Raw genomic sequence first — 21,216 nt, forward strand, 5'->3', positions numbered from 1 at the left:
CAGTGTCCCACAGCGTGAGAAACACAGTGTGAAATCTCTCCACACTGTTAAATTCGAGCGTTTTAACAGTGTGAACACAATGTGAGTCATCAATACACAGTGTGAAACAAAGCATTACTATTTGAACGCTGTGAAAAAACCATACCACAGTGCGAAATCATCTTCACACTGTTAGATTCGAGCGTTTTCATAAAGTCGACTATGTGAACACACCGTGGGACACTGTCTTCTTTCCAGTAGAAATTGCACGCACATTTGCTTTAGAATCTTTCGGATGACACTTGAAGGACTAAATTCTTTTTACAGGATCACTTGTACAATTTTGTGTTGGAATGTGTGTGTGTATATGCGTGATTTAACAGATCAAAAGAAATAGATTCCTCCTACTCAAACAGCCACTTGTGTCGTGGCTCCCCAAATCTGTAGATTAAAGCTTATCTATGAGTTACTGTCATATTTGAAAGAATTAATGTCCCTGCCGTTTGCTGTGGAGGAAGTGAAAATGTACATGTTTTTACACTACAATGTAATTATTTTAATCAACTCTTCAAGGAAATATAGATGTGCCATGAAATGTAGCCACAATTGGAATCACCACGCTGGGCAAGGGGCACACTTGGATGATAAGTTTTCTTTGACATTTAAAACACAGTGAGGAAACACTTGAATTGTTCGATAAGAGGAAGCAAAGAAATTCATACTTGTAGCTCATTCTTACTGAATAGATTCAAATTCCAAAAATGTACTATAGGACTGAGATATTGTATTAGATAAGGCAATCACTAACTTGTGATGAGAATAGAGTTGAAAACTGTCCCAAGGTGGTTGATATGAATGCATCGTCAGCTGCTATCTTTGAACTTGCAGGACCTATGACTACCATGTGTTAGGGGCATACATTAAGAATTGGTACATATGAGTTGCGATCACTTACGGCAACTCAATCCTGTAGACATTGTGTGCCTCAGACAGTGGGGAGTAACCACATGCATGATAAACTTTCTTGAAAAAGAATGAATCTTGTGTAGAGAAAAGAATTGATAAAATTATATACCACGTAAGCATCATGACGATAATATAGTAAAGTATAAATGCACTGTGTCCTTAGGGGAAAAAGAGGCAAAGTCATGGATTTATGAATACACAAATGCTGTCTGTCAGTTACAGTTGCATGATTTAACTTTAAGATTCATTTCTATCACTAAAAATGCGGCAATTGAACTTGAATAAAAGTACACGTACATGTGCAGAAAGCTTGGCTGGTTACAGAATCATTCCCTTGTGAGAATGTGAAATCACTTAAATATGCCTGTGGGATAATGACACGGTATAATGTTGTATAATGTACTCATCTTTGAATAAACCAAAGTAGACACAAACCACACGCTTCACACACGCACACACACACACACACACATGTACAGAAACAAAAAAAAAACACAAACTTTGGATAAAAGGCGATTCTTCTCAGAGCTGGGATCAAAAAAAAAAAGGAGGAAAGCTGAAATATGAATGAATGCCAATTTGTCCTGTTGGGATAAGAAATACCACAACCTGTTTCAACGAACTCTCTAATTTCTCAACATTGCTTGTATTCTAAAGATCATGACAGTCCCAATATAATCCTTACTGCCCTATTATTCTGGCTAACTGAGACACATTATTTACCACCAGTGCTTGTGTACATCTCCAGGCGGTACATCTAGTTTCCCTCGATGTCTTCAGAATTATCTCTTTTTTTTCTGGGTAGCATGGAGTGGAGCAGTTTATTTACCACTTCCGGGTTTAATCAGCTGACAAGCAATAAAAAAAGGGGGGCTCAACTGGTATTCGTCAGTCTCACTCGCAGCACTCAAAACGCAGGATCGATTTAGTCTTTTGTCAATCATTTTCGTTAAATTTTCATTCGTATTCGTCTCATATCTCTATCCGGTGTGATTTCCCAGTCAGTCATGTATTTTTTTTCTGTAACCGTTCACATTTTACATTCAAGAGTTAACATACACACAAGTGTCCCCCCCCACACACACACAGAACCACAGATACAGACACACACACAAGCAATCCGAGTACACACTGATTCAAACAGACGTACCGTCTCGCAAACGAAAACACTGACAAACGATTCTAGGCAAACATGATTTGAGACAAAATTTTAAGTGTAGAATTGTAGCTTGTTTAATGTCAAAGAATGGATAACATAATTACGTTTGCTTACGAGAGAAAGTAAAAATATGTCGGCTTAAAGTTGGTTCACCCTCAAAATAAAGAATCGACAACATCTGGCTAATTTGAATGAAAAATTCATGAAATCAAGTGAACAAAAACGAATTTGATCTTCACATTCTGCTATCCGTCAGCGGGAGGGATGAATATGAATTACAATTGACGATTCTGAATGCTATGTCGTCGAAAATTTTTGACGAAAAACGAATTACAATGACAATTGACGAAATTGAAGTTAGGATTTGCATTCCACGTGCTTCTCGGGACGGAATTGAATAATAAATCTTTGAAATTGAATGACAAAAGTGCGAAAATGGATAGGAAAACCTATATTGTGCACTGTGGCATAAAGGAAAAGACTCCTCGCTTTCAATCGGAGTGAACTAATTTGCATCCCGTTAATGTCCAGCGTTCTTGGGCAGGATGTTTTTAAACCCTCATTGTCCCTTTTGAAAAAAAAAAACTGTATTTAAAATGGAGGTTACCCTCCAACGCTAAGGTACTTATTATGGCAGCGCCCTATTGTATAGCCGTTGTCATACTGAAAAGGCTACCTTGTGTAAAGAAGACCAGACTACACGGACACACATCGCAAAACACGCTGTAACTATTAAACTTGTAACATGACGTCGATATAGAGCCTAAAAGCTAAGCTATGAATAGGCGATGCGATGAATGATTGAGAGGTTTATGGTATTTTGGTGACAAATTCTCATTGAACGGTAAATCATAGATATGCCTTGTATAGAAAACTGCTTTCTGGACACCGATATCTTGGTTAGCGCTTGCGCCATCAACTCGCGAGAGTGCTTTATGTTAATGAAAGCTTAAATAAATGGAAATGTAAAACAGCAACGGTAACAACAAGGTGACCAAGACAGTAATGAGACTTTGGGTAAATCTAATTCCATTCTCGCTCCTGCAGATATATTTTTAGCCGTAGGATATAGCACCGTGTTTGTTGTTGGGGTGACGGGGAATGTCGTGCTGCTGCTGGCGAGCGCACTGTCGAGGAAACTCCAGACGAAAACCTCCTGCCTCATCGTGAATCTTTGCGTCAGTGACCTGTTGGTATCCGCCGCTCAGCCTTTTCAGATCGTCCCGATATTGGACAGACCATTATCCGAGGTACTGTGCCAACTGACGGCCGCTCTTGATATCCTATCTGTTGCGAGTAGTGTCATTACCTTGATGCTTATTGCTATAAATCGCTGTGTGCTCATCATCAAACCTAGGCACACATACAACCGCGTCTTCTCGTCGAGAAATCTGGTCGTCATGGTGACAATGTCTTGGATGTTTCCAGCTGTAGGTTTAGTCATTCCTCAGCTTACTGGCCACCAGGTCTGGGATACCACGCACTCACCCGACTTTCCATCTGTGACTTCAATTACAAGAATGCAAACACCTTCGTGTACCTTGTAAATTTCGTATCGACATTTTCCTTCAGTGTGACGTTCTTCAGCTACTGTCTACTCTTTAGGCACGTGAAAAGGAGCGCTCTCAAGACCAGGCCACGCTCTATAATGCCTGCCGAGAAAAATTGTCGCAGGCATACCGAGTTGGTAATCACCAAGAATCTCCTGTGCGTGGTATGCTGTTTCGCCCTGTGCATATCTTCCTTCGCGGGTGTCTTTATCGTTATCCCATTCCTACAAGGATCCGCTCTGCACCGAGTTCTCAGCGTGATGCCATACGTGTCTCTCCCACTCGTATTCGACAGTTGCCTTAATCCGTTCATCTATGGTTGGAAGCATCCACACCTCAGGGTGGTTATGGCCTGTGTGCTGCGACGGCGCTGGCGCGATATCCCGGAGCCCTCCCGACTGCTAGCACGGATCCTCGCCTACAACACTGGTGACAGGCAGACACCGCAAGTTTTCAGTGTCGCAGAGAGCTGCGAGACACAAAGCAAAAATCTGACCATTGACACGAACAATATGTGACTTGTGTGTGTGTGTGTGCTTTGCATCATTTTAAACCGTATGCCATAACTTTTGTATCTTTTTATCATCGTAAGCTCACAAATTTATATCATCGGGTAAGTGAGCTATTTCGATACAAAGATAAGATGAAAAGATGAAAAAAAAAAAACCTGCGCGCAATATTAATATCTAGAGTATAGTGCAAAACTGTAGCAATGAGCCTCAACCTGTCGCTTTTGGTGCCGTTGAAGACCCCCCCCCCCCCCAATGTTTTACAGTCTATGTTCATAGCTTTTGACCTTTCTTGGCATGTGCTAATCATCACAATCAAATATAGTCTGTGATAAATGTACGTGACGTTCTGTTCCATGAAAATGAAGCGTTGAGGAATTTCCAGTGCTTTAAAAAGTGAAATTGTGCCGTGGCAAGTTCTATCAGAATTGGCAAATTGACTCGTTATGAGATTATACGATTGATTACGAGAAGTTTGTTCACATTTCCAGAATTCATATTATGACGTTTTGAATTTGTAACCGTGCTGTAGACAAGCAGTACGAAACCTCAGTAGTTGCAAAACAAAGTAATGATGTATCACGATTCTTTCTTTAATCCATATCCCTGGCCACAATTAGTACACAGAGATCACGAGTGTTGTTATTTCGTATATGCGTCACAATATCTAATGAGTTTCTTTTTTCGTAGACATTTCGCATTTCTGAGTCAAGACTAGCTAGGAATATCGGAGGGTAGAAATGATCTCGATGCGACCGCGTGTAAACGCGTAGCAATAAAAGAAGTTGCGCTGAGCTATACTGTCCCGAAGTTGACACAACGTTTCGTAGGAAGTTGGCCCCGAACTTTAATAGTTAAAAGCCAACAAACAGCCGAAACAATTACGATACCCACTGAGTGTCACACAATGACACGAGAACGACACACGAAGCTGTGAATCGTTATCAATTTACTCCTAAGAACATATGAGAGAAACACGAACTTGCTCCTGGAGCCTGAAAAACTACACCGGTGGCCATACTGTGGCTTTTAAAAGAGACCCTCACGAATGACCCTATCTTTAGACGATCTGAGCCGATTTGTTCATTTTAATCGTGTGTCCGATCTACATAATCCTTGTTCAATATCAGGAGAGTGTGACGCCTGTATTATATTGGTGCACACAGTTTTACCTGTCTTCTTGCAGTCATGTCTGTGTGTTTCATGTGCATAGTTCAAAGTTAATGCGTTTCCATGCATGCATCCTCTCCTTTGAGGAGCTGTTTTGTCAAAAGAAACACTACACTTTGTACTTGAGTTTGGAGGAAACTATTAACCACTTGGGTCGATTGGCTTAACATTATCTAATTTTGGCAAGTTACTTCCATTTTAAAGCTATGAATCTCTTCTCTCAGAGTCTTAACTACACTACGAAGTGGCAAATGCCTGATAGTGTTGATGTGCAAAGTCAAATACAGTAGATAAGCATTCCACTGCACGCAAATTTGCTATACAGGACGACAGTACTTTAAATTTGATATTACCGAGATCAATTACAGAAGTAGTTTTGTATATTAATACCCCACCGTGTGATGTGACAGATCAGCAGAAATACTTGTAGATTCCACTCTGCTCAAGCATCTACTTGTGCCGTGATTCTCCACTATAAAACAAAGCTGATCGATTTCATATCACGTTTGTTTTGAAAGAATGTTCCGGCCGTTTTCTCTGAAGAAGGTGGAACCGAGCATGCTCTTGATCAAGGAGTTTTTAAGCCAGTTCTTACAGGAAAAGGATGTGCCATGAAGTGAAACTATAATTAGGTGGAGAAACTTGGATGCAGGACAATGGTTTGGAAGTGCTAATCTCATTACTGTTCTTTTTTTTTTTTGCTTTGGCATTCAAAACACAACGGGCAAACACAAACATGAATCGTTCGAAACGAGGTGGCAATGAAATTGACATGTGTAGCTGATTCCTACTCTGTACATTGAAATTTGAGAATTGAACAAGAGCACTGGGTAAGTGCACACACACACACACACACACACACACACACACACACACACAAGCACACAAAATGTAGACAAAGAGGACAAAGGTTATTCTGATGACATCTGGATGTCATGAATATGTATTTTATGTAAATTGAGTGTAACATTTTCGGCCCATGTATAGAGCCAGAAAGTTTCGCGCGGCTTTTCGGAAAGACATGGCGCTTGAGGGGAGGATTAAAGTTCTGTTGCTTTTAGTGTAAGAAAGTCTGTTGTTGATCTGTTTGCTGTTACTGATGATATGTGTGACGTCTTGTTGAGTTCCCACCATCTTTCACTCCCCTCCATAGCACTGGAATAGAAACGAAAAGTCGAGACATGGATGAATGTTGACCACTGTTTTCTTGCGGTCAGATATATTTTTCTTGACACAACATGTTTCAAAGAACTTCCTCATTGCTCGATGCTTTTTTTAATCTTTAATGAAGGGACACTTGCAGTGGTCTGAAGACGGTTACTATTTCATAGCACATTTTGTTCTTTTGACATGTGAACATAGCGTCCGGAAAATTGCTCCTACGTGGTAGTCATTTTAGTGCTGTGCGAGACAATAATGGCCGATCTAGCTGGCGACCAAGACAGTAATGAGACTTTGGGTAAATCTAATTCCATTCTCGCTCCTGCAGATATTTTTTTAGCTGTAGGATATGGCACTGTGTTCGTTGTTGGGGTAACGGGGAATGTCGTGCTGTTGCTGGCGACCGCACTGTCGAGGAAACTCCGGTCGAAAACCTCCTGCCTCATCGTGAATCTTTGCGTCAGTGACCTATTGGTATCCGCCGCTCAGCCTTTTCAGATCGTCCCGATATTGGACAGACCATTATCCGAGGTACTGTGCCAACTGATAGCCGCTCTTGATATCCTATCTGTTGCGAGTAGTGTCATTACCTTGATGCTTATTGCTATAAATCGCTGTGTGCTCATCATCAAACCTAGGCATACATACGATCGCGTCTTCTCGTCGAGAAATCTGGTCGTCATGGTGACAATGTCTTGGTTGTTTCCCGCTGTAGGTTTAGTCCTTCCTCAGCTTACTGGCCACGGTCGTCTAGGATACCACGCACTCACACGACTTTGCATCTGTGACTTCAATCACGAGAATGCAAACACCTTCGTGTACCTTGTGAATTTCTTATCGACATTTTCCTTCAGTGTGACGTTCTTCAGCTACTATCTACTCTTTAGGCACGTGAAAAGGAGCGCTCTCAAGACCAGGTCACGCTCTATAATGCCTGCCGAGAAAAATTGTCGCAGGCATACCGAGTTGGTAATTACCAAGAATCTCCTGTGCGTGGTATGCTGCTTCGTCCTGTGCATATCTTCCTTCGCGGGTGTCTTTATCGTTATCCCATTCCTGCAAGGACCCGCTCTGCACCGAGTTCTCAGCGTGATGCCATACGTGTCTCTCCCACTCGTATTCGACAGTTGCCTTAATCCGTTCATCTATGGCTGGAAGCACCCACACCTCAGGGTCGTCATAGCCTGTGTGCTGCGACGGCGCTGGCACGATATCCCGGAACCCTCGCGACTGCTGGCACGGATCCTCGCCTACAACACTGGTGACAGGCAGACACCACAAGTTTCCAGTGTCGCAAAGAGCTGCGAGACACAAAGCAATAATCTGACCATTGACACGAACAATTTGTGACTTATGTGTGTGTGCTTTCCAACATTTTAAACCGTATGCCATAACTTTTGCATCTTTTTATCATCATAAGCCCACAAATTTATATCATCGGGTAAATATGTGAGCTATTTCGATACAAAGATAAGATGAAAAAATGAAAAAAAAAACTGCGCGCAATATTAATATTTAGAGTATAGTGCAAAACTGTAGCAATGAGCCTGAACCTGTCGCTTTTGGTGCCGTTGAAGAACCCCCCCCCCCCCCAATGTTTTACAGTCTATGTTCATAGCTTTTGAACCTTCTTGGCGTGTGCTAGTCATCACAATTAAATATAGACTGTGATAAATGTACGTGACGTTCTGTTCCATGAAAATGAAGCGTTAAGGAATTTCCAGTGCTTTAAAAAGTGAAATTGTGCCGTGGCAAGTTCTATCAGAATTGGCAAATTGACTCGTTATGAGATTATACGATTGATTACGAGAAGTTTGTTCACATTTCCAGAATTCATATTATGACGTTTTGAATTTGTAACCGTGCTGTAGACAAGCAGTACGAAACCTCAGTAGTTGCAAAACAAAGTAATGATGCATCACGATTCTTTCTTTAATCCATATCCCTGGCCACAATTAGTACACAGAGATCACGAGCGTTGTTATTTCGTATATGCGTCACAATATTCAATGCGTTTCTTTTTTCGAAGACATTTCGCATTTCTGAGTCAAGACTGGCTAGGAATATTGGAGGGTAGAAATGATCTCGATGCGACCGCGTGTAAACGCGTAGCAATAAAAGAAGTTGCGCTGAGCTATACTGTCCCGAAGTTGACACAACGTTTCGTAGGAAGTTGGCCCCGAACTTAGTTAAAAGCCAACCAACAGCCGAAACAATTACGATACCCACTGAGTGTCACACAATGGCACGAGAACAACACACGAAGATGTGAATCGTTATTAATTTACTCCTATGAACATATGAGAGAAACACGAACTTGCTCCTGGAGCCTGAAAAACTATACACCGGTGGCCATACTGTGGCTTTTAAAAGAGACCCTCACGAATGACTCTATCTTTAGACCATCAGAGCCGATTTGTTCATTTTAATCGTGTGTCCGATCTACATAATCCTTGTTCAATATCAGGAGAGTGTGACGCCTGTATTATATTGGTGCACACAGTTTTACCTGTCTTCTTGCAGTCATGTCTGTGTGTTTCATGTGCACAGTTCGTAGGGCGAAAGTTAATACGTTTCCATGCATGGATCCTTTCCTTTGAGGAACTGTTTTGTCAAAAGAAACACTACTTGAGTTTGGAGGAAACTATTAAACACTTGGGTCGGTTGGCTTAACATTATCTAATTTTGACAAGTTTCGGGGGTAGGCCTACTTCCATTTTAAAGTTATGAATCTCTTCTCTCAGAGTCTTACCTACACTACGAAGTGGTAAATGCCTGATAGTGTTGATGTGCACAGTCAAATACGCTAGATAAGCATTCCACTGCACGCAAATTTGCTATACAGGACGACAGTATACTTTAAATTTGATATTCCCGAGATCAATTACAGAAGTAGTTTTGTGTATTAATACCCCACCATGTGATGTTACAGATCTGCAGAAATACTTGTAGATTCCACTCTGCTCAAGCATCTACTTGTGCCGTGATTCGTCTCCACTATAAAACGAAGCTGATCGATTTCATATCACGTTTGTTTTGAAAGAATGTTCCGGCCGTTTTCTCTGAAGAAGGTGGAACCGAAAATGCTTTTGATCAAGGAGTTTTTAAGCCAGATGCAGGTTTGAAAGTGCTAATCTCATTACTGTTCTTTTTTTGCTTTGGCATTCAAAACACAGCGGGCAAACACAAACATGAATCGTTCGAAACGAGGTGGCAATGAAATTGATATGTGTAGCTGATTCCTACTCTGTAGATAAGCACACAAAGCGTAGACAAAGAGGACAAAGGTTATTCTGGTGAAATCTGGATGTCATGAATATGTATTTTATGTAAATTGAGTGTAACATGTTCAGCCCATGTATAGAGGCAGAAAGTTTCGTGCGGCCTTTCGGAAAGACATGGCGCTTGAGGAAGGAATAAAGTTCTGTTGCTGTTACTGTAAGAAAGTCTGTTGTTGATCTGTTTGCTGTCACTGCTGATATGTGTGACGTCTTGTTGAGTTCCCACCATCTTTCACTCCCCTCCATAGCACTGGAATAGAAACGAAAAGTCGAGACATGGATGAATGTTGACCACTGTTTTCTTGCGGTCAGATATATTGTTTCTTGACACGGCATGTTTCGAGGAACTTCCTCATTGCTCGATGTTCGTCGTTTTTTTTTTTCCTGCAGATCGTATAACAGTCGTATGATTCCATTTTATTCTCGACTTCTATACAACATACTACCCTGGACAAAATTGGGCGAGACGCTCTGTTTGCTGTCCGTGCGAGTGTGCTTCTCCTGACACAGAGTGGCAGTATACTGTGTATGGATTCCCTCAGCTTTTCTTTTCGATTAACTGGAGTGGAAAGTGCATGCGGAGTGGTATGTTTCGTATATTTCTGTTGGTCCCCACCCGCATTTTCCTTTTTGTTTTCTTTGAATATGTGTGTGTGTGTGTGTGTGTGCGTGTGTTTACTCTGAAGAGGCGAAAATAGCAGAATTTCTTTTGATGATGACAACACTTACCCGTGAAAATCACGGAGACGACAATTTCGTCACTCGCCCGACAACTGTCCGAGTTCACTCTTCCCCTCTGACTGCATGACTGGCGATCGTTCACCCGTAACAGATGAATAGACAATGTTTAGATGTTGAGGAACTTTCTGTATCACCAATCTGCATGTCGGTGAAAGGTTATGTCGGGGTCCCCCTCCTCTGGAGAAGGAAGGGAATTCCGTTTACGCAACTCGGTCGAGTCACGAAGCTGTCGAACCGTGATTTTCACAAGAGAGTCAAGTCAAACAGATTTAATTACGTTTTGTTAAATCATATATTGTACTTCCTAACTCAATCAAAATCTATATAGATAATACCAGACTTTTTTTTTTTAGTTCCGTAACACTGCACTGGAGTCTATTATTCATGTGTGAGATCTTCTTTAGAGTGTTATTCTGTCTTCAGCAATGTCCAAAAGCATAAAAGTTCGATTTTACCGATGGATATGTTATTTATCCCATGATCTATTCTTGAAGGTCTGATTTGATTCCTCAAACTGAAATCAAAGTCAAGATAATACGATAAAAACAAAACTTGGTTACAGTTCGTGTTTTCGAAGGTACAAAATTCTAAAGGTTCGTTAATACGAAAATTAAATTATGTTCGTTATTCCTATGGTTCATTAATCCAAAAGGGAAAAGAGATTCGTCATTCCGAACGTATAGGTTAATCTGAAAGCGAAATAAAGTTGGTAATTCCGAAGCTTCGGTAGTACGCACGTCTATATTTTCGAATTAACAAACCTTATTTCATATTCGGACAAACGGACCTTATTCAATTTTGCAGTTACGAACCTTCGGAATGACAAACCTTATTTCATTTTCGGAATTAAGAACTTTCAGAATAACGAACCTTTGGAATAACGCCACAAATGTTTGGATTAACGAACCCTTTTTATTTTCGGATTGATGATCCCCTCGGTTTAGGGAATTAGTGTGTTCCGGAATAACGAATTTTTGAAATAACGATTCCTCTTTCATTTTCGGATTAACAAACCTTTGGAATAACGAACGTCACACAAAACTTATTGCAACTTATTGCAAAACACATTAGATGTAACGCAACACGACTACAGTAAATAATCAATATGTATCCCCTCGTGGGATATTGACTCTTCACCCTTACCTACACATACAAACACACCTCACTATAAAAGTTTAACCTTCTATTGACTTATGAGGTGAATTAATAATATCTGAGACGTCCTTTCTGCAGAAACCGACACAATTACCTTGTACTTCTTGTCTGAAACGTTTTCATTGTTACTCCTGTGCAATCAACTGGAATGAGCGCTCTAGGCTAAGGAGATCTCAAATCAGCCAACAATTAACAACAACAACAACAAAAGATAGCGCCGATAGAAGCTTTCAAACAATCACGTTAAACATTTTATAATTCAGACATTGTAATAATCAGGATGCACTTAATATTACCCCTGCGTGGTTTCCTTTCAGGACTGCTTCCCATGATGAGACAAGATGGCGAGTCGAGCAAGTTACAAAGACAGTAATGAGACTTTAGGCCAATCTGATTCCCGTCTCGCTCCCGCAGATATTTGTTTAGCCGTAGGGTTTAGCGCTGTGTTCGTTGTTGGGGTGACGGGGAATGTCGTGCTGTTGCTGGCGAGCGCACTGTCGAGGAAACTCCAGACGAAAACCTTCTGTCTCATCGTGAATCTTTGCGTCAGTGACCTGTTAGTATCAGCCGCTCAGCCTTTTCAAATCGTCCCGATATTGGACAGACCACTACCCGAGGTTCTGTGCCAACTGACAGCCGCTCTTGATATCCTATCTGTCGGGAGTAGTGTCATTACCATGATGCTTATTGCTGTAAATCGCTGTGTGCTCATCATCAAACCTAAGCACACATACAACCGCGTCTTCTCTTCGAGAAATCTGGTCGTCATGGTGACAATGTCTTGGCTGTATCCCATCGTAGTTTTGGTGGTTCCTCATGTTACTGGTCATGGTCGTCTTGGATACAATGCCCTCACACGAGTCTGCATCTGTGACTTCACTCACAAGAATGCAAATACTTTTCTCTACCTTGTGGTTGGCTCGTCGTCAATTGCGTTCGGTGTGACGTTCTTCAGCTACTGGCTGATCTATAGGCACGTGAAAAGGAGCGCTCTCAAGTCCAGGTCGTGCTCAATGCCGACGGAGAAAAGCGGTCGCAGGCATACCGAGTTGGTAATCACCAAGAATCTCCTGTACGTGGTATGCTGCTTCGTCCTGTGCGTAACTCCTTTCGTGAGTGTCTTTCTCTGTATCCCATTCCTGGAAGGACCCGCTCTGTACCGAGTTCTCAGCGTGATGCCTTACGTGGGTCTCCCCCTCGTATTCGACAGCTGCCTTAATCCGTTCATCTACGGCTGGAAGCATCCGCACCTCAGGGTCGTCATAACCTGTGTGCTGCAACAGCGCTGGCGCGATATCCCGGAGCCCTCGCGACTGCTGGCACGAATCCTCGCGTATAACACTGGTGGCAGGGAGACACCGCAAGGTATCAGTGTTGAAAAGGACTGCGAGTCACAGAACAAAGATCTTACCATAGACACCAATATGTGACGTCTGTGTGTCTGTTTCTCACCCTTTACAATTATATGGCATTACTTTTGTACCATTATAAGCTCATGAAACTAATAATCAACATGAAAAATACGTCAGCTATTTTGATTACAAAGATGAGTATAGGAATTAAAGAACTACGATATTGATGTCTAGAATGTAGGGGCAAAACTGCATATAGGAATTATTACACCTGTCGCTTTGGTGGTGTTTGAGGCGGTACAGTGTTGTCCAAGACTACAGCGGTGTAAATTCTCACTGCTTTTGAACTTACTTGGTTTATGCTACATGTAGTTATCACGATGATTTACAGTCTGTGAGATGTCTGCGTTACGTTATGTTCCTTAAAATGAAGTGCTGAGGGATTTCAATCTTTGTGAAAGTAAAATTGTTTCATGTCAATTATGTGAAATTTGATAATTTGTCACGTTCATGAGATCATACGTTTGGTTGCTCATAATTCCTTTAACTTTCTGGTAAAAGTGAAGTATATACATAATAACTATTATGTGTGTCTTTGATTCTGATGTTAATCACGAATACGAGAAGTTAAGTCACATCGGGTATAACTATTTTAAATCTGTAACCCTGCTGAAGGCAGGCAGTACGTAACCTCAGTAGTTGCTAATGCCCCTAAGCCCCCAGTCACATACACAGATCCTCAAGGATCTACTCGGTGATCATGGGAGATCCTGGGATATCCGGGGAGATCCGGGATAGTTTCGACCTCGATGGAGTGTCGACGAGCGTTGATATGACTGTACACACGGTATCAACACGGCAGCTACACGGATAAAGCCGGAAGACCGCGGCATCTACACGTACAAACACGGCATCTACACCGATTAACACGGCAGCTACATAGCAGCCACAGGGACCATCCCGGATTGTTCTGCCAACACAGGCAATCCCCGGATGACGCCGGATGTCTTTGACCTCCAAAAATTGCCGTGTTGGTCTCCCGGATGTCCCCGGATCTACACGGACATACGTGGATGTCCAAGGATGTCCAAGGCGTCAACAGGTAGATCTTCAAGATCACCCCGGATGAGATCCGGGGTGATCCGGGGTGATCCGGGGGGATCCCGGATGTCTATGTGACTGGGGCTTACACAAATTTATGGTGTAAACAATTGTTTATTCGATCAATATTAATGTTATTTTCCTGGCCACAAGTAGGCCCAGACTACCCAGAAATGCATGTTATTTGTTGGTATTTTGCACGTGTGTCACGATCAAGGTGCTCCGAAATTATGCCATTGACATTTCGGGTTTCTTTGTCAAGACGCTCTATGAAAATCGGGGAACAGAGATGTTCTCGATATACCCTTGTAAACGTATAGCAATGAAAGAAGTTGCGCTGCGTCATGTACGCTGCCCCGAAGATGACACAAGATGGCAATACGAATATGGAATTGTCAATTTCGTGCGAAGTTGGTCCGAACTTGGTCAAAATCCTATCAACAGCCGAAGCAAGTACAGAAGGTCACAGAATGGCTCCAGCACCAGACACGAAGGCGCTACGTGAAGATGTAAATCTTTATATTCTATGATTAAATTCTACTTGAAGGACACACGAAGGAAACGCAATAGTTACAAGGAAGAGTTTGCCACGGCTCATGAAGTTGCTGCTTGAGGCTACGAATCCCCACCGGCGGTCATACGATGGCTGAAGATGCCCTCGCGAATGATCTGATGCTTCCTCGATCAGAGCGGAATTTCAACATCATGTGTCCATCTTAAATTTGTAAATTTCGGAACTGTATGACAGATGCTTAAAAGCTTAACAATTATTGAGCAGCAAATATTCTGCTCTTTTTTTTCGGAGTCCATCCCCCTACGAATGGAAAGTCGTGTTATGTTTAAATGATTTATGTAGTTGCTGGAAAGGTAGTCAGTGATCTTTGGTACGTTAATTCAAACTGCTTTCCAGCGGAAAGTAGGGTCTGAACAATCGAACCACACAGAAAGATTTGAATTTTATCTTAAAAAGTTTACTTGAAGGACACGTGAAGGAAACACAATGGCTATACATGAAGATTTTTCCACCGCTCACGAAGTTGCTGCTGGTCCCTGAGAAACTCCACCGGTGGTCATACGATGGCCTAAGATGCCCTCACGAATAGTCCAATGTTTATACGATCAGAGCTGAATGTTAGCATGCCTTTTATCATGTTTATCATGTGTCCATTTTTACTCAATTTTGGGATAAATCTGACAGCTGCTCTCCAGTGGTGCCAACAAAGTTTTACATCGCGAATTGTGCGGGTTTCATTTGTACAATATAGGGATTGAGTCAATAGGCTTCAAAGGACCCTTCACTTTGAGGAACTACATTTATTTTCTCAAAATAATCATCACTCGAGTTTGGAGTAAAGCGGCATTCATTGGGGTAGGTAAGTACAATCTGATTTTGGTGAGTTAAACCCAATGAAGAAACGATTTCCTTGTCTACGAGTCTGACGTATAATAAGAAATCTGACCTTGCAACTTTTTGTTGGTGTTGAGGTGCAAAGTCACATAATACAAACCAAGCATTTCGTCCCTGCTAGAAAGAAAACAGTGCCCCACAGTGTGAGAAACACAGTGTGAAATCTCTTCACACTGTTAAATTCGAGCGTTTTAACAGTGTGAACACAATGTGAGTCATCAATTCACAGTGTAAAACAAAGCATTACTATGCAAACACTGTGTGAAAAAATCATACCACAGTGCGAAATCATCTTCACACTGTTAAATTCGAGCGTTTTTCATAAAGTCGACTAAGTGAATACACTGTGAACACACCGTAGGACACTGTGTTCTTTCCAGTAGAGATTGCACGCAAATTTGCTTTAGAATCTTTCGGACGACACTTGAAGGACCAAATTCTTTGTACAGGAACACTTATACAGTTTTGTGTTGGAATGTGTGTTCATATGATTTAATATCTTGTTTGACAGAATTAATGTCCCGGCCGTTTGATGTGGAGGAAGTCGAAATATACATGTTTTCACACTACAATGTAGTGATTTTAATCAACTCTTCACGAAATTAGAGATGTGCCATAAAAATAGCTTCAATTGGAATCACCACGCTGGGCAAGGGCACACTTGGATGATAAGTTTGCTTTGATATTTAAAACACAGTGGGGAAACACTTGAATTGTTTGAAAAGGGGAAGCAAAGAAATTCATACCTTAGCTCATTCTTACTGAATAGGTTCAAATTCGAAAAAAATGTACCATAGGACTGAGATACTGTGTTAGATAAAGCAATCACCAACTTGTGATGTGAACTGAGTTATAAACTGTCCCAGCCAGCTGGCTGATATAACTGCATCGTCAGTTGCTAGCTGTGAACTTGCAAGCACTACCATGTATTAGGGGCATACATGTAACGAGTGGAATTAAGAATCTGTACATAAGTTGCGATTACTTACGGCAACTCAATCCTGTAGATATTGTGTGCCTCAGGCAGTGGGGAGTAACCACATGCATGATAAACTTTCTTGAGAAAGAATGGATCTATCATGTAGACTAGAAAATTGATAAAATTGTATGCAACGTAAGCATCATGATGGAAATATAATAAAATATAATGCACTGTGTCCTTAGGGGAAAAAAAGAGACAAAGTCATGGATTTATGAATACACAAATGCTGGCTGTCAGTTACATTTGCATGATTTTACTTTAAGATTCATTTCTATCACTGAAAATGCGGCAATTGAACTTGAATAAAAGCACACGTATGTGCAGAAAGCTTGGCTGGTTACAGAATCATTCCCTGGCGAGAATGTGAAATCACGTAAATATACCTGTTGGATAATGACACTGTATAATGTCGTATAATGTACTCATCTTTGAATAAACCAAAGTAGACACAAACCTTACGCTTCACACACGCACACACACACACAAACACACACACATGTACAGAAACACAAAAACACAAACTGTGGACTGATGGATAAAAGGCGATTCTTCTCAGAGCTGGGATCAAAAAAAAAAGAGGAAAGCTGAAATATGAATGAATGCCAATTTGTCCTGTTGGGATAAGAAATACCACAAACTGTATCAATGAACTTTCTAATTTATCGACATTGCTTGTATTCTTAAGATCATAATAGTCCCAATATAATCCTTACTGCCCTATTATTCTGGTCAATTGAGACACATTATTTACCACCAGTGCTTGTGTACATCTCCAGGCGGTACATCTAGTTTAGCTCGATGTCTTCAGAATTATCTCTTTTTTTTTCTCTGGGTAGCGTGGAGTGGAGTATTTTATTTACCACTTCCGGGTTTAATCAGCTGACAAGCGATAAAAAAAAAAGGGGGGGGGGGCTCAACTGGTATTCGTCAGTCTCACTCGCAGCACTCAAAACGCAGGATCGATTAGTCTTTTGTCAATCATTTTCGTTAAATTTTCATTCGTATTCGTCTCATATCTCTATCCGGTGTGATTTCCCAGTCATTCATGTATTTTTTTCTGTAACCGTTCACATTTTACATTCAAGAGTTAACATACACACAAGTGTCCCCCCCCCCCACACACACACACACACAGAACCACAGATACAGACACACACACAAGCAATCCGAGTACACACTGATGCAAACAGACGTACCGTCTCGCATACGAAAATACTGACAAACGATTTCTAGGCAAACATGATTTGAGACAAAATTTTAAGTGTAGAATTGTAGCTTGTTTAATGTCAAAGAATGGATAACATAATTACGTTTGCTTACGAGAGAAAGTAAAAATATGTCGGCTTAAAGTTGGTTCACCCTCAAAATAAAGAATCGACAACATCTGGCTAATTTGAATGAAAAATTCATGAAATTAAGTGAACAAAAACGAATTTGATCTTCACATTCTGCTATCCGTCAGCGGGAGGGATGAATATGAATGACAATTGACGATTCTGAATGCTATGTCGTCGAAAATTTTTGACGAAAAACGAATTAAAATGACAATTGACGAAATTGAAGTTAGGATTTGCATTCCACGTGCTTCTCGGGACGGAATTGAATAATAAATCTTTGAAATTGAATGACAAAAGTGCGAAAATGGATGAGAAAACCTATATTGTGCACTGTGGCATAAAGGAAAAGACCCCTCGCTTTCAATCGGAGGGAACTAATTTGCAGCCCGTTACTGTCCAACGTCCTTGGGCAGGATGTTTTTATACCCACATTGTCCCTTTCGACAGAACTGTATTTAAAAATGGAGGGTACCCTCCAACGCAAAGGTACTTATTATTGCAGCGCCCTATTGTATAGCCGTTGTAATACTGAAAAGGCTATCTTGTGTAAAGAAGACCAGACTACACGGACACACATCGCAAAACACGCTGTCACTATTAAACTTGTAACGTGACGTCAATATAGAGCCTAAAAGCTAAGCTATGAATTGGCGATGCGATGAATGATTGAGAGGTTTATGGTATTTTGGTGACAGATTCTCATTTAACGGTAAATCATAGATATGCCTTGTATAGAAAACTGCTTTCTGGACACCGATATCTTGGTTAGCGCCTGCGCCATCAGCTCGCGAGAGTGCTTTATGTCAATGAAAGCTTAAATAAATGGAAATGTAAAACATCAACGGTAACAACAATTAATGAAGGGATACTCGCAGAGGTCTGAAAACAGTTACTATTTCATAGCACATTTTGTTCTTTGGACATGTGAACATAGTGTCCGGAAAATTGCTCCTACGTGGTAGTCATTTTAGTGCTGTGCGAGACAATGATGGCCGATCTTGCTGGCGACCAAGACAGTAATGAGACTTTGGGTAAATCTAATTCCATTCTCGCTCCTGCAGATATTTTTTTAGCCGTAGGATTTAGCGCTGCGTTCGTCATTGGGGTGACGGGGAACGTCGTGCTGTTGCTGGCGAGCGCACTGTCAAGGAAACTCCAGTCGAAAACCTCCTGCCTCATCGTGAATCTTTGCGTCAGTGACCTGTTGGTTTCCGCCGCTCAGCCTTTTCAGATCGTCCCGATATTGGACAGACCATTATCCGAGGTACTGTGCCAACTGACAGCCGCTCTTGATATCCTATCTGTTGGGAGTAGTGTCATTACCATGATGCTGATTGCTGTAAATCGCTGTGTGCTCATCATCAAACCTAAGCACGCATACAATCGCGTCTTCTCTTCGAGAAATCTGGTCGTCATGGTGACAATGTCTTGGTTGTTTCCCGCTGTAGGTTTAGTCCTTCCTCAGCTTACTGGCCACGGTCGTCTAGGATACCACGCACTCACACGACTTTGCATCTGTGACTTCAATCACAAGAATGCAAACACCTTCGTGTACCTTGTGAATTTCGTATCGACATTTTCCTTCAGTGTGACGTTCTTCAGCTACTGTCTACTCTTTAAGCACGTGAAAAGGAGCGCTCTCAAGACCAGGCCACGCTCTATAATGCCTGCCGAGAAAAATTGTCGCAGGTATACCGAGTTGGTAATCACCAAGAATCTCCTGTGCGTGGTATGCTGTTTCGTCCTGTGCATATCTTCCTTCGCGGGTGTCTTTATCGTTATCCCATTCCTGCAAGGACCCGCTCTGCACCGAGTTCTCAGCGTGATGCCATACGTGTCTCTCCCACTCGTATTCGACAGTTGCCTTAATCCGTTCATCTACGGCTGGAAGCACCCACACCTCAGGGTGGTCATGGCCTGTGTGCTGCGACGGCGCTGGCGCGATATCCCGGAGCCCTCGCGACTGCTGGCACGGATCCTCGCCTACAACACTGGTGACAGGCAGACACCACAAGTTTTCAGTGTCGCAAAGAGCTGCGAGACACAGAGCAAAAATCTGACCATTGACACGAACAACATGTGACTCATGTGTGTGTGCTTTCCAACATTTTAAACCGTATGCCATAACTTTTGCATCTTTTTATCATCGTAAGCTCACAAATTTATATCATCGGGTAAATATGTGAGCTATTTCGATACAAAGATAAGATGAAAAAATGGAGCAATATTAATATCTAGAGTATAGTGCAAAACTGTAGCAATAAGCCTGAACCTGTCGCTTTTGGTGCCGTTGGAGAACCCCCCCCCCATGTTTTACAGTCTATGTTCATAGCTTTTGAACTTTCTTGGCATGTGCTAATCATCACAATCAAATATAGTCTGTGATAAATGTACGTGACGTTCTGTTCCATGAAAATGAAGCGTTGAGGAATTTCCAGTGCTTTAAAAAGTGAAATTGTGCCGTGGCAAGTTCTGTCAGAATTGGCAAATTGACTCGTTATGAGATCATACGATTGATTACGAGAAGTTTGTTCACATTTCCAGAATTCATATTATGACGTTTTGAATTTGTAACCGTGCTGTAGACAAGCAGTACGAAACCTCAGTAGTTGCAAAACAAAGTAATGATGTATCACGATTCTTTCTTTAATCCATATCCCTGGCCACAATTAGTACACAGAGATCACGAGCGTTGTTATTTCGTATATGCGTCACAATATTCAATGCGTTTCTTTTTTCGAAGACATTTCGCATTTCTGAGTCAAGACTGGCTAGGAATATTGGAGGGTAGAAATGATCTCGATGCGACCGCGTGTAAACGCGTAGCAATAAAAGAAGTTGCGCTGAGCTATACTGTCCCGAAGTTGACACAACGTTTCGTAGGAAGTTGGCCCCGAACTTAGTTAAAAGCCAACCAACAGCCGAAACAATTACGATACCCACTGAGTGTCACACAATGGCACGAGAACAACACACGAAGATGTGAATCGTTATTAATTTACTCCTAAGAACACATGAGAGAAACACGAACTTGCTCCTGGAGCCTGAAAAACTACACCGGTGGCCATACTGTGGCTTTTAAAAGAGACCCTCACGAATGACCCTATCTTTAGACCATCAGAGCCGATTTGTTCATTTTAATCGTGTGTCCGATCTTCATAATCCTTGTTCAATATCAGGAGAGTGTGACGCCTGTATTATATTGGTGCACACAGTTTTACCTGTCTTCTTGCAGTCATGTCTGTGTGTTTCATGTGCACAGTTCGTAGGGCGAAAGTTAATACGTTTCCATGCATGGATCCTTTCCTTTGAGGAACTGTTTTGTCAAAAGAAACACTACTTGAGTTTGGAGGAAACTATTAAAC

General features: G+C 41.6%; 3 protein-coding genes across 3 annotated transcripts; all 3 read left to right on the top strand.

Annotated features, from left to right (window-relative positions):
• The first annotated feature begins 6,749 nt into the window (after positions 1-6,749).
• LOC139715409 (rhodopsin, GQ-coupled-like) lies at positions 6,750-7,844 on the top strand. The gene has a single exon (XM_071626982.1). The coding sequence runs from the start codon at positions 6,750-6,752 to the stop codon at positions 7,842-7,844; it is 1,095 nt and encodes a 364-aa protein (XP_071483083.1).
• Positions 7,845-12,012: 4,168 nt separating this feature from the next.
• Positions 12,013-13,101, top strand: LOC139715411 (neuropeptides B/W receptor type 2-like). Its single transcript, XM_071626983.1, has one exon. The coding sequence runs from the start codon at positions 12,013-12,015 to the stop codon at positions 13,099-13,101; it is 1,089 nt and encodes a 362-aa protein (XP_071483084.1).
• Positions 13,102-18,839: 5,738 nt separating this feature from the next.
• On the top strand, positions 18,840-19,934 carry LOC139715412 (neuropeptides B/W receptor type 2-like). The gene has a single exon (XM_071626984.1). It carries the CDS (start codon positions 18,840-18,842, stop codon positions 19,932-19,934), a length of 1,095 nt encoding a protein of 364 aa, XP_071483085.1.
• The last annotated feature ends 1,282 nt before the right edge of the window (positions 19,935-21,216 follow it).

Source organism: Diadema antillarum, unplaced genomic scaffold (genome assembly GCF_040938485.1).
Source record: "Diadema antillarum isolate AM-2024a unplaced genomic scaffold, OU_Dant_1.0 scf00000048, whole genome shotgun sequence".
In the NCBI taxonomy this organism is placed as follows: domain Eukaryota; kingdom Metazoa; phylum Echinodermata; class Echinoidea; order Diadematoida; family Diadematidae; genus Diadema; species Diadema antillarum.